The 12500-nt window shown below is 53.4% G+C and overlaps 3 protein-coding genes across 3 annotated transcripts; 2 read left to right on the top strand and 1 right to left on the bottom strand.

Annotated features, from left to right (window-relative positions):
* Positions 1-3061: 3061 nt before the first annotated feature.
* M406DRAFT_337464 (uncharacterized protein) lies at positions 3062-6793 on the top strand (the record flags this gene model as incomplete). The annotated part of the gene is made up of 3 exons (XM_040921255.1): positions 3062-3128; positions 3177-5420; positions 5529-6793. 3 exons carry the CDS (start codon positions 3062-3064, stop codon positions 6791-6793), a joined length of 3576 nt encoding a protein of 1191 aa, XP_040780156.1.
* An 819-nt stretch (positions 6794-7612) lies between these two features.
* Positions 7613-10819, top strand: M406DRAFT_337463 (uncharacterized protein; the record flags this gene model as incomplete). The annotated part of the gene is made up of 5 exons (XM_040921254.1): positions 7613-7635; positions 8391-8626; positions 8689-9340; positions 9411-9847; positions 9915-10819. 5 exons carry the CDS (start codon positions 7613-7615, stop codon positions 10817-10819), a joined length of 2253 nt encoding a protein of 750 aa, XP_040780155.1.
* Positions 10820-11136: 317 nt separating this feature from the next.
* M406DRAFT_221321 (uncharacterized protein) lies at positions 11137-12431 on the bottom strand (the record flags this gene model as incomplete). Its single annotated transcript, XM_040915590.1, has 4 exons — positions 11137-11460; positions 11520-11720; positions 11812-12081; positions 12159-12431. Coding segments are annotated over 4 exons (1068 nt in total), but the record flags the coding sequence as incomplete, so codon positions are not given.
* Positions 12432-12500: the final 69 nt, after the last annotated feature.

Raw genomic sequence — 12500 nt, 5'->3', positions numbered from 1 at the left:
GGTTAACACGGTCTGGACTTGGCCTCAGAATTACTAGAGACCTGTCAACGGTATGTAGGTGCTGAATACTACGAAGAGAATGAGGCCGTGGGTAAAACAGTGGATGCGCGTTTGATCGTGAAAGAAGGGGAGCAGAATAAAAAATAGCAAAGCATTGAAATGACTGTAAAGGCTTTGCAGATGCCAGAGCCTGGATGCTTTCCCTTTTCTTCTTCTTTTTTTTTTTTTTTTTTTTTTTTTTTTGTTCTTGAACGTCAAGTGTGTGTGTGTATGTGTGACGCCTCAAGACCACTCATCTCCCCTCTTGCTGGAAGTACGGCCGTAATACTACATATTAGCAGCCGCTCTGGGTACTGACAACAGAATAGTCACAGATCGCCAGGCCGTCGGAGAGCAGTGGCAGTTGTGCAAGGAGGATACAGCCATCGGTAGCCAATGTTCCGGACGCACACAGGATGCCGACGCATGAGAACACAAACGGATACGGAAGTGTACCCTGAGCGACTGGAAGGTTGTAGATTGTGTGTTTTTGCGAGCGCGTTGGGCAGTCTATCTGGGTCAAGTGGAGCTGAAAGCTAACTGCAGGAATCATTCTGATCTTGCTTGTAGAGGAGATGATGTCCTTCGTCGCTTGGATCCTGTTTCAACCCTATAGATGACACTCTCACCGTGCCGTCTAGTCCGTGATTGGTCCAAAGAGGAGGCAAGTAGACATGTGTTGGTGGCCTATGAGGCTGGCCGTAAGGTATACATGAGTTCTATCTACGGAACTTCGGACCCGTGCCTGCCACGATTGGCTCCATATGTCAGGCTGGAATGCCGGGCTAGACGGGATTCATCAGTGACGCGGAACCCTGGTGATTGATGTTGAATAAGTGCTACGAATCGCTCCAGACAGCCTAAACCTCTACATGAAACCCCCCACCCCCTCCTTTTGCGGTTTACTACTACAAGGTATAAGTAGGCGGAGGGCATCCCATTACCTTCCGAGTAGAGGTTGGATATAGACGCGCAAATGGGTCCTGAGAAGGGGCGGAAAGAAGCAAAGAAGAGAAGAGAAGAAAAAAACACTAGCTTTGATAGCCAATGCCCGTCAATTGACAGGCGCTAATTTGCGTTGCACGTCTCAAAATCCGGAGGCCTAATGGCATTCATCGGTATCGCAAGCCCCTTGACTACCGGGCGGGTGTATGATCATGTAGCACTGCATATATTGAGTATGTGCCACGCCTTGCAGCCAAGTGGGAAGGCGCAGAAACAAAAGGGGCGCAGTAATATCCAGATGCCTTGCCTCTTTCGTCTTTAGGAGTGGCTGGAAAGTCACCGTCACAACCCGTAGCAGCAAAGCACCACGCAGTCAACCGTTCAGCGGTTTCTCGGGATTCCATAGCACGTGCATGGCTACAGGAGAAAGTTTTAGTTGCCCCTCGCTGGAGGGATTCGGCCCTCTGGGTCATACTCTTGTTTTATATTTCGGGCGCTTTGTGCTACACGGTACGACTGACGAGGGGATTACCTTCTACTAAGACCAATGCTGGCGGTGATCGCTAGACAAATCCCGATGCACATGCACAGGGCTGCATGGCAACCTGGTTCTAATTTTCTGAAGAGACCCTGATCCTTGAGGGGGTAGGGGGAAGGCAAGGCGATTGGGCATGCTACTGGGGCGATTGGACAACCAGATTCTGACATTCAGACACTGGGAGACGCATACAATTCTGGGGGAAAAACGATACTGCTGCTTATGAGGTCGACAATGTCAGTATGTGCCACTCGTGATTCGTAGCAGCACCGTCAATCTCGTCATTATGCTCGTTCCTGGAGCTCAAAATTCTCTGACACACTCTCTCTGGCAGTGTTGTATCAATCTACGTAGTACGCAAGTGCAACCTGAGACCACAACCAAAGGCCCCCTGCAGGCCTGCCCGATAGGCCAAGCGCCGTAGGCCCAGCATCGTTAGACCATCGTATTTCTATGATACATGGTAGTACGTTGTACGATGGGATCCTCTCCAAGGTTGTCCCTGCACAAGAGTCTAGCAGTCCAGAGACGGGATGGCGTATTCGGACGGTGGGGATGGATAGTCAGGAACATGAGCCACATTAGAGACGGGGGCTCCACTCAGTGCAATTTCGCTCATTTGAGAGCCAGGTCAGAACAGGACCAAACATCTCAATGGAAAATGATACCAAGGCTGCTCTCATCTGCGCTCACTCAGACTCATGCCCACTCTGCCTTCCTGAATCGGCAAACGTAATTGAACTCTCACCTTCTCTCTCTCCCTCTCTCTCTCTCTCTCTCTCTCTCTCGCTCTCATCGTTGTTGCGGTCGTCTTCTTCAATAGCTTGGTTGACGTTTGACCGCTGATTAGTAACGGGAACCTCCTAATCACCGCCACGACTGCAAGTGCGGGTTCACCCTTCATTTCTCCTGAAAAAGGCACCACGGTGCCAGGCCTGCAAGGGGTCCCACCAGCGAAACCCAGTCGACACCACCCAATTTGGTGACTGCCAACTCGAACCTCACGATTGAATCACCTGGTTATCCATCCACCACGTCACGCCCTCGGAAATCTTTTCATCGTTTGCCCAAGCGAGTCTCGTGGGGGTTTATCCGCCACTTGCCCCGACTGTCTCGACCTCTCTGAACTCTACTGCACACAGCCGTTGCGACGGGATCAGATTGGAAAACCTACAGGTTCTACGTCTTTTCTCAGACGCGGGGAGGAGAAGGAGGAGGCACGGCTCATTAGCAACACCATCATTACCGATATTTCACTCCTACTCGATATCGTCTATCTTTCCTTCGTTTGTCCTTTTTGTTTTCCCCTGTTTACATCACGCTCGCTTTGGCATTCCATCATTCGACGCCTCCCGCTCGACCACAACCCGCGATCGATCGACTCACCGCAGACCCAAACGATACCGACCCCCACCGACTTCGACGCGTTTGACATGGAGTGCGCATAGAATTCTTTGTTCTCCATCCTCTATATCCACGATAATCCGACCTACCGTTGCCTCCAGCTGGTGACCGCGGCCCATGTGGATGATTGACACCATGGGACACCACCCTCAATCGCGACGCCGAGTCGCCCGTCGACGGAGGCATCCTTCTCCTCTAATCGGTCCTCTTGTCGCCATTTCCTTGGCCGCATCCTTTCCTACGTCACAAGCCGTCAATTTTACCGCCGCCCCCGCCGCCCATCTTGATTTGTCGGGCCTTGGACAGGTCGGCATCGCTGGTGACTTTGCAGGCATATCTCTCTATCAATACGAGGGCCAGGATGAGAGCTCCTTCGTTACCAACGGCAGCGAAGCACTGCTAGCTCGCCTGCCCAACGGCGTCCTGGCCTCCGTCGCCCAGGCCGACGCGTCTGTCGAGTCCATGTGTTCCTTCGTTGCGGACGGGGCTGCACAGGGTGTCATAATAGGCGGGAACTTCACGAGTCTGGGTGGCAAGGAGTCTGCGGGCATTGCCCTTTTCAACCCAAACACCACCGAGGTTACGCCCCTCCCAGGTCTGCAAGGATCTGTCAACGCTGTTCTTTGCGACAATGATACGGTCTACATTGGAGGCAACTTCATAGGCGTCGACAACTCCACCAATGCCGTGTCTTACATTTCTGGCTCGGGCTTCAAGGCGTTACCCTTTGCCGGCTTCAACGGACCTGTTTCCTCTATCGCCCGGGCATCCAACGGCCACATCATCTTTGGTGGGTCCTTCACTGGCTTGGGCAATACGAGCACGCCCAGTGAGCCTGACCAGCAGGTCATCAACTTGTCTACCGCAAATATCACCGCTACTGGTTCTACCACCACGAGCGGATTCAGCAGCCCCAGCAACATCATCTGCAAGACGGGCGATGTGGATGCTTCGGGCAGCACCTGGCTGCTCGCCGATGATACGCAAGGATCCTGGGAGGCCAAGATGGGTTTTGGCTACCGGCCGACGAAATTACGCCTCTACAACACGCACCAGGATGGGCGTGGTACCAAGACGTGGCGATTTACGGCCCTGCCCATCAATGGTATCATGAATTTCACCTATATCGACCCGTCTACGAATGAGAACACCACCTGCACCAGCCAATGTTCCCTGAGCAGTAACTCCAGCATTACGTATCAGGACTTCCATTTCGTCAACGTGATAGGCATGAACGGCTTTCGGATCGACATTTCGGATTTCTACGGCAGCGGCGGCGGCCTCGACGGCATCGAACTCTATCAAGACGACATTTTTGCCTATGCCGTTAGCAATTTCGACGAGCCGGCCTGTGCTAGCATCTCTACAGCATCCAATGCTACCTCGACCGGTCCTTGGACCGTCTCACCGTCCCTGAATAGCAACTCAGAGTACCTGACTGCATCTCTGAGCAGTCCAATCACAAATGACTCGGCAACAGTCGTCTTCTATCCAGACATTCGGGAGGCAGGCTACTATACTGTGAACATGTATACGCCGGGCTGCCTACAGGACTCTTCATGCGACTCTCGTGGCCAGGTCCAGCTTTCTGGCACCTTGTCGCCTACGAAGGGTGCTAATGGCACAATCAGTGCGTCTTTGTACCAGACCAACGACTACGATAAGTACGATCCCATCTATTACGGCTACGTCGAGGCCACGTCGAGCTCATTTAGGCCCGCTGTTACACTTGCGCCTCTAAACGGCCAGCCCCTCACTCAACAGACAATCGTGGCACAGAAGGTTGGTTTCGTCATATACAATACCACCAGTGGGCTCAATGGGCTGTTCGAGTATGATCCCGCCGTCACTACCTATAATTCCACTACTTTCTCAGACTCCGTCTTCGACAGCCTGGGCATGAACTTCACCAGTGGGTCCACCGTCAATGCTCTGGCAGCATCTGGCGACATTACGTATATCGGTGGCAACTTCAGCACGACAAGCTCAAGCAACGTCGTGTCAGTCAATAGCCAGAGCTCAACAGTACAAACCCTCGCCGGCGGCCTGAATGGTTTGGTTTCCTCGCTCTACGTCAACGACACCAACCTATGGGTCGGGGGCTCTTTCGACAATCTCGAAGCCGGAGGCGTTACTGGTCTCGCCAATGTGGCGCTTTACGACATACCATCAAGCTCGTGGAGCGCTCTTGGTGCTGGAGTCAACGGGCCCGTGTCGGCGGTGGTACCGCTGACCATGAACATTTCTAGTACGACGCCTGAGCTTGTCATTAGCTTGACGGGCAACTTTAGCCAAGTCAACGCATTCGGAAGCAGTTCAGCCATTTCTACCAATGGCTTTGGTGTCTGGGTACCGTCCCAGAACAACTGGCTTGGCAACCTCGATCTTCCCGTGGAGTACCTGGACGGTGTGCTGACCACATCTCTCCTCGATGTCACGGGCAGCGACCCTCTGTATGCCGGTGCGGTTCTTTCGGCGGAGCTTGCGGCGGTCGGTGGGGCCAGTCTGGACGAGCTGAGCTCCAATGCTCTTGTCCTCGGCGAATACTCAAACGCTGTCCTGAGTGACTCTTTGAACACGACTGCATCTGTGGCAACTCTAGATACACTCGACAACGGCAGTGCCACCGGTGTATTTGCTGGGGCGTTCCTCAACTCCAACGGCCTCAACCTGACCGTCTTGACAGGCCATTTCACCGGCACAGGAAGCAACGGCTCCACTATTAACAATGTCGCCGTCGTAGAGAATTCGAATAGCTCCGTCTCGGGGTTTGTCTCTGGTGTCTCGCAAGACTCGATATTCACCGCCGTTGCCATCCAGGGCTCCACTTTGTTTGCTGGAGGAAACGTGAGCGGAACTATTGATGGCAACAGTGTCCGCGGTCTGGTCTCATTTGACCTCGAGACCAGTGACTATGGCTCACAGCCACCAGCCCTTGCTGGTGACGATAGCATCGTCCATTCGATAGCCGTCAGGCCAAACTCTGGTGACGTCTACGTCGGTGGTTCCTTCACATCAGCTGGCTCCCTTGGATGTCCTGCGGTCTGCCTCTACAGCACTACCTCATCGCAATGGAACCGGCCTGGCAACAACTTGATGGGCGAGGCTAGAAGCTTGCTGTGGGTATCCAACAAAAACCTTGTTGCTGGCGGGAATGTCACCGTCAATTCGTCGACAATATTTCTCGCATCCTACACTGCCGGCGATGAAACGTGGGACGCTTACTCTGGTGCGGCTGACCTGCCCGGTCCCGTCGATATCATAACAATGGGGTCCTCAGACGGCAGTCAAATTTGGGTGGCCGGCACTGCTTCGAACGGGTCCCTCTATGTGATGAAGTATGATGGTACCAACTGGAAGTCGCCCGGTCAGATACTCGGGTCTGGCACAGACCTCCTCTCCATGCAGATTTTCTCTCTCACTGAGGCCCATGATTCATCTGACCTGCTGGAGGAGAAGATGTCGCTCATGCTGACCGGACGAATCGTTATTCCGGGCTTCGGCACAGCGAGCGCCGCATTGTTTAACGGCACCGCGTTGACCCCATTCGCCCTCACGACAAACTCGGGTAACAAGGCAGGGACCATCTCTCGAATCTTTACCGAGAAGACGGACTTCTTCAGTGGCGAGAGCAGCGGTGGCCTCCCCATATACGCCGTCGTTCTGATAGGATTGGCCATCGCTCTCGGCCTGACTTTACTCATTGTGGTCGCCGGCATGGCAATGGAGCGTCTGCGCAAGAAGAGAGAAGGATACGTGCCTGCCCCAACATCAACATTTGACAGAGGAAGCGGCATGCAGCGAATACCACCACAAGAGTTACTCGAGTCTCTAGGCAAGGGACGACCAGGAGCACCCACCATTTAAAGAAATTTCGGAAGGAGAAGGATATACCCCGGAGGAACCAAGACGAAAGAAACTGGAAGCATTTACCCTGGCGTTGTTTTTCTTTTCTTTTTCTTTTCTAAGGCTGAATTCCTGGTGCTATGTGGGATCAAACGGGGAGCAACGGCGTCAAGGAAAACTGGTTTTTCACATTTCACATCATGTGCTTTCCAGCGTCTGATGGCCAAAGAGGTTCGATTTCTTGCAGCCATCGCGTCTCAACAATCAAGGCCGGGCTGTGGCTCCGGCGCTCTGGAATGGATGGCTGTCACACCGCAGTGCAAAGAGTGGAAGCCAGACGGCAGGTGAGGCACCAGCTCAACATTGTGGCTGTGGCAAGCCGGTTATTAATAGTGGCAAGAGGCCACGAAGCATCCCTCATCCGTTCCGCCACAACGCATCACATTCTTGATTCCACGGACTCACGATGATATTATTTGATAATGTCTATGCCTCTGTGTTTCTTTATTCAAACCCACCAATCCTTTTCCCTCTCCTTTCCCACTACCGTTCTTGTTCTGCTCTTTGGCGAACGTGGCGGCCACCATCGGGATGGGCTGAGTTGTACAATAGGTGCATGACAATATTTTTTCTTTCGTGAAGGGAACCTCGCCGACCCAATCATGCCAAGTGGAGGCGGGTCAGGTTCCTGTAGGGATAAATTCAGGGGATGATCAGACAATAATAATTTTTTTTGAGTCACAAATCAGTGCCCAGGACATAAGCTCAGTTTGTAATACTTGTTTGACCTGCCGATTTCATGCGTGAGGTCGCTTGGTAATGAAGGGCTTGCCTGGATAGATGCCAGTATCAGGGACAGAGAGGTAAGGCACAGACAATGCGTAAAGTGAAACGAATGGTAGACAGCCCCAGAGTGCAGACGCCTTGCCCACAGATGCTGCACATTGTTGCTGATCCCCACAGATAAACACAGCTGGTTACAGCATAGAGCAGGTGGCAGGTGGCAGGGCAGGGCGGACAAGTAATACGGGTCTTCCCGCTGCTTTGACGCCAGTGTTTTTTTGGGAGTGGGTTGGTGGTTCTGTTGGCCAAGGGGCATCGACCCCTTGCAAAACCCTGGCATTGTTGCGTCATCTGAGTCTATCATAGTACACAGACAGTAGTGCGTCCCCACAGGCTCTAAACACTTGATAACTACATAGTAACCCCAAGTGCTACGGAACGGGAACTTGGACGGTCTAACACTGATCTTGGTATGATAAGGAAATTGAAGCAAGCACATGCTTCGTACTTTTCTATTTCTAGGCTTAAAGCACGTCACATCAGATCTCTCCTAGACCTACCTTTCGCTATTACTGGCACCTCTGACTTGGCTGATACCATTTCTATGTCCCTGGTAGAGCAATAGGTAGGGAGGAGGAGACGCAGGCCTTCGAGACCGGGACTGGACAGGAGCATCAAGCCCTCAAAGACCCAAGCTGGGGAATTAGAGACACAAGATGGCAGACGAGGGTTCGGAGCATGATCACGGATACGATCAGGGCCAAAACCCTAGCCCACGCCAGAACCACAGCGCCTACTCGCGCGGACACCTGCATTTCGAAGAACCAGAGCGCAGACCTCTGCTGAGGAGGCACATCAGCCATGACTTGCAACAAGAGCCAGTCTTCTCGTGCTCCGTCAACGCTCACTCACACCTCCCCGTCTATACCAACATACACCGCATCAGGAGGGATGTCATATCCATAGTCGAGGATTATATGACGCTAGAGCAGCTGAGGGATCTACGCATCAACATCTCAGTCATCCGGCCGCTGGTGGACAAGTTGTATGAGCTCGACGACATCTCAATTGGTGACCTTTCTTTTCCCCGCACGTCACACGTAGCTCAACGTTGGATACTAATTAGCAGATAGTCTACTGTCTCCTTGTCAACCGCGCGCATTTCCTGCACGAACAATCGCATTTAAACAACAGGCAAAATGTCAACTTCACTCGTGCCACACTGTGTGAGCTAGTTGCTACCCGCATATTGCGGCGCTTCAATGAGGACAATGAAGGTCCTGAGGGCCTTCTTATCTTGGCCCATATCCTCGTCGCTGGGTTTGAGCCCTTCCAAAATGCCCCCGAGGACATCCGCCAGGAAGCTTCGTCGACCAGCTCCTGGAGCTACCACCAGACGCTGCCCGCCCTCGAAGTCGCCATTCTGAGCGAGAGCAAGCTGTTCCTGAGCTCCACATCCTGCCAGAAGGTGATCGACGCCATCTACGAAGGCCAGGTCATCTACACCCCCTCAAGCTTCATGGACATCATCCCAGACCGCTACAAGCAAAAGCCTATCTCGCTCTACGATCCCCGAGCGGCTTCCTTGCTCAATCAGTACCGACTGATCGTTCCCAGGACCAGAAACCTTCTAGAAATTTTCCAATTCTGTGTTCTCCTGTTCTTGTATCTCGTGTTCATGGCGGAACGAGATTCCAGCAAATTCAGCATTCTCGAGATTGCCTTTTCGATATATGCCTTTGGATGGGTGTTGGACCAATTTGCTACGATGTTGGAGCATGGATGGTAAGGGTGATCTTCCGTTGTATATGGGCATTGTTGAATTGGTGTTGGCTGACTGACGTACCCGGCGTAGGCACGTCTACACGCAAAACTTATGGTCCTTTCTGGATGTGACATTCAGCGTCATCTTTTGGATCTATCTTATTCTCCGTATACACGGGTGGCGCTCGGGACACGAGAACGCAGGCCAGCAAGCATTGGATGTTCTCGCCATGGGCGCACCAGTGCTCATCCCTCGCCTTGCCTTCAACCTGCTCTCTAACAACCTGCTATTCGTCTGCCTGCGGGCGATGGTGGTAGATTTCACGCTGCTGACGGCCCTCGCTGCCTGGTGTTTTGGTGGCTTCTTACTCTCGCTTGTATGGCTTGGAGATGCCGGTCACTCAACCATTACTGTAAGCAAGTGGATGCTTTGGATCTGGTTCGGCCTCGACGGGACTGGTATCCAGAAAGCGCCCGACTTTCACTGGATCTTGGGACCTTGCCTCATGGTCACATTTGCGTTCCTAGGTGGGTATCTGCGCCTCGGAGCGGACGGATCGATTGAGTTGTATTTTGCTGATCAAAAGTTTTCAAGGAAACACCCTCTTCCTGACTATCCTCGTGTCCATGCTCTCCAATACCTTCAGCACCATTGTGTCAAACGCCACAGCCGAGATCCAATACCGTCACGCAGTCCAGACGCTTGAGGGCGTCAAGAGCGATGCCATCTTCGCCTACCAGCCACCCTTCAACATTCTAGCTCTTTTCGTCCTCGTGCCCCTCCGGTGGTTCATCAGCCCCCGCTGGTTTCATAAGATCCACGTCTTCTTCGTGCGACTGCTCAACCTTCCCCTATTGCTCATCATCGCAGCTGCCGAGCGACGTCTCCTGTGGCCCATATCCTTCCCCTCGAGCGCCGGTGCGGCGACCAGCGGCAACGAGACGCGGTCGCAGTGGTTTTGGGAGAAGTGGCGCATAACGACGCACGGCGACATCCACGCTGTCTTCGACTTACCGCCGCCGGACGAGATGGAGGATGCCATTTCGATGGATGACGAGCTGACGCACCATATGATTCGGCGGCATTTCCAGCGGAGCTCAACGGCGGACTCGGCAAACCTTGAGAATATCCTACGGAGACGAAAGAAGCAGCAGCAGCCGCCGACGCCCAAGGCCCAGAGTGATGGCAATAGCGATGCGAGAAGTGACCAGGCGCAACCGCCCAAGTCTCCCGGCGTGGGCAGGACAATCAGCAGACGGGACAGCATGGCACCATTTCCAGGGCTCAGGCAGGAACTACAGGGCATTCTCGACGATTCCCCCGAAATGTCATCCATGACGGCCCGGCTGGACGCACTAGAGGAGAGCAATGCGAGGATCGAGTCGATGCTGGCGAGGCTGGTGAATGACCTGGATGATAGCACGAGCGCTGACGAGGAGGCAGCAGCTGGGAGGACAGGGACGTTAAGGGATCTGGATCATACAGGTGATGACCAGTAACACAAGGGCAACCGAATCTCTGACACACAAATTTGAGATAGCCAGAGTAGCCGCTCACGAAGGAGAAAGCAGGGACGTATAAATATAGTCTCGAAACCCTCTATTGTTTTCTTCCAGTCTTGAGTAATCTTCATTGAACCCAAATTGACTACGAAAACCTCCGCAATAGGGTATCATCTTTCAATGTGGAAGACACTCCTGCACAGTAGATGAAAGTATCTCGGTCCCCGGAACGCCGATGCATAGAAAGAAGAAACGTATTGGAGCCGCCATGTGACGCCGTAACCTTATGCTTGGACTTATGTGGCTCTTCAGGCCACGTCCTCCATCTTCACGTCGTCCTCGTCGTCCTCGTCTTCATCCTCGACAGCGACGTCGGGGGCGGCTTCGGCGTTTGCTCTGAAGCCATCTCTAAGGCTCCACTGGTTGGCAAATCGCCCGGTCTTGTTCAGGTTCGCGACCTTCTCGAGCGTAGATCGTAGGTAGACCTCGGGCTGCGGGATGGCAGCCTTGAGAGCCTTCATGCTCCAATAGTTGTACTGGCCAAAGCATTGGAAGATTCTGTCGAGCAGCTCGTTCTCGGGAATACGAGCAGTCTTTGCATCGGCCTTGGCCTGTTTCGTCTTCTTCTTGGTCTCTTTCTGTAGCCACGGATTAGCACAAGCGGAGTCCCATCGTGAGGGTCTGCGTAAGAGCTTACAATGAAAGTGCCAAACGCCTCTGTTGCCTGCCGTGTTCCGGCCTGGACAACGTTATTTGTGACGGTCAGGCGATCGATAATTTGGGTGGTGTTCTTCGGCTGTATCTGCTCTTGCGCACGAACAGCCATGAGGTATGCGGTCTCGGGGTTGTCGATGGGGTTCATGTTGTACTCCTGCCTGACACGTCCATAAACGGCCGTCTTCTCTACATTCGGGGTTCAGCACAGTAAATCAGGCCAAGGGGCGTTTCAGGAGATACGAGACAGTAGTAGAGAACGTACTAGGGATGACCTGGCGGAACGTGTCCTTCCTCGCACCACGGCGGCCGCCACGATGGTTCTGCTGCGGAGGTTTCTCGACCTTGGGTCGCAAGAGATAGGTAGGAATGTTCTGATCGGCCGCCTCCCTGCGGGCCTTGTTCTTGTTCTTGAAGGCCTCGAGATCTGACTCGGTAAAAACGAAGGTATTCTTGACGCTCTGGTCCGTGTCGACAAGATCGTACTCGCGAGGCAGCCCTTGGTGCGCAGGGACATTTGTCTTGAGCAGCAGCCGCATCTTTTGCTAGAATTGGAACGGCTTGTCAGCTCCAGTGCCCCCAGAAAAAGACGTCGCCTCCTCTGCAGCAATACCTTCTTGACCTGAGGGTGCTTCTTGTCGGGCTCAGACCACATGCGAAGCTTTCCTATCTCGATGGGGGTGTCGTCGTCAATCTTGTCCCAGGCGGCCCAGACGTAGGTGGGGACACGAGCCATGAGGAGGCTGTCCTGTGGGGTGGGCATGCCGTTTCCATCGGTGGTGTTGTAGAACTCAAGGTCGAGCTCCTCGTAGGGGTCATCATCAACGGCCATGGGGGACCCGTCCTCCATCTTCATGTCCTCCGGGTCGGGCTTGATGGGCATCGAGTCGGCCATGGTGAATGTAGGCTGAGCAGCAGCACGTGGCGACCAGCGAGGGCGGGAATTGGAAAGACTGGAAGGTGA

Source organism: Cryphonectria parasitica (assembly GCF_011745365.1).
Source record: "Cryphonectria parasitica EP155 unplaced genomic scaffold M406scaffold_2, whole genome shotgun sequence".
NCBI lineage: Eukaryota > Fungi > Ascomycota > Sordariomycetes > Diaporthales > Cryphonectriaceae > Cryphonectria > Cryphonectria parasitica.
This window is presented reverse-complemented; position numbering and strand designations above follow the sequence as displayed.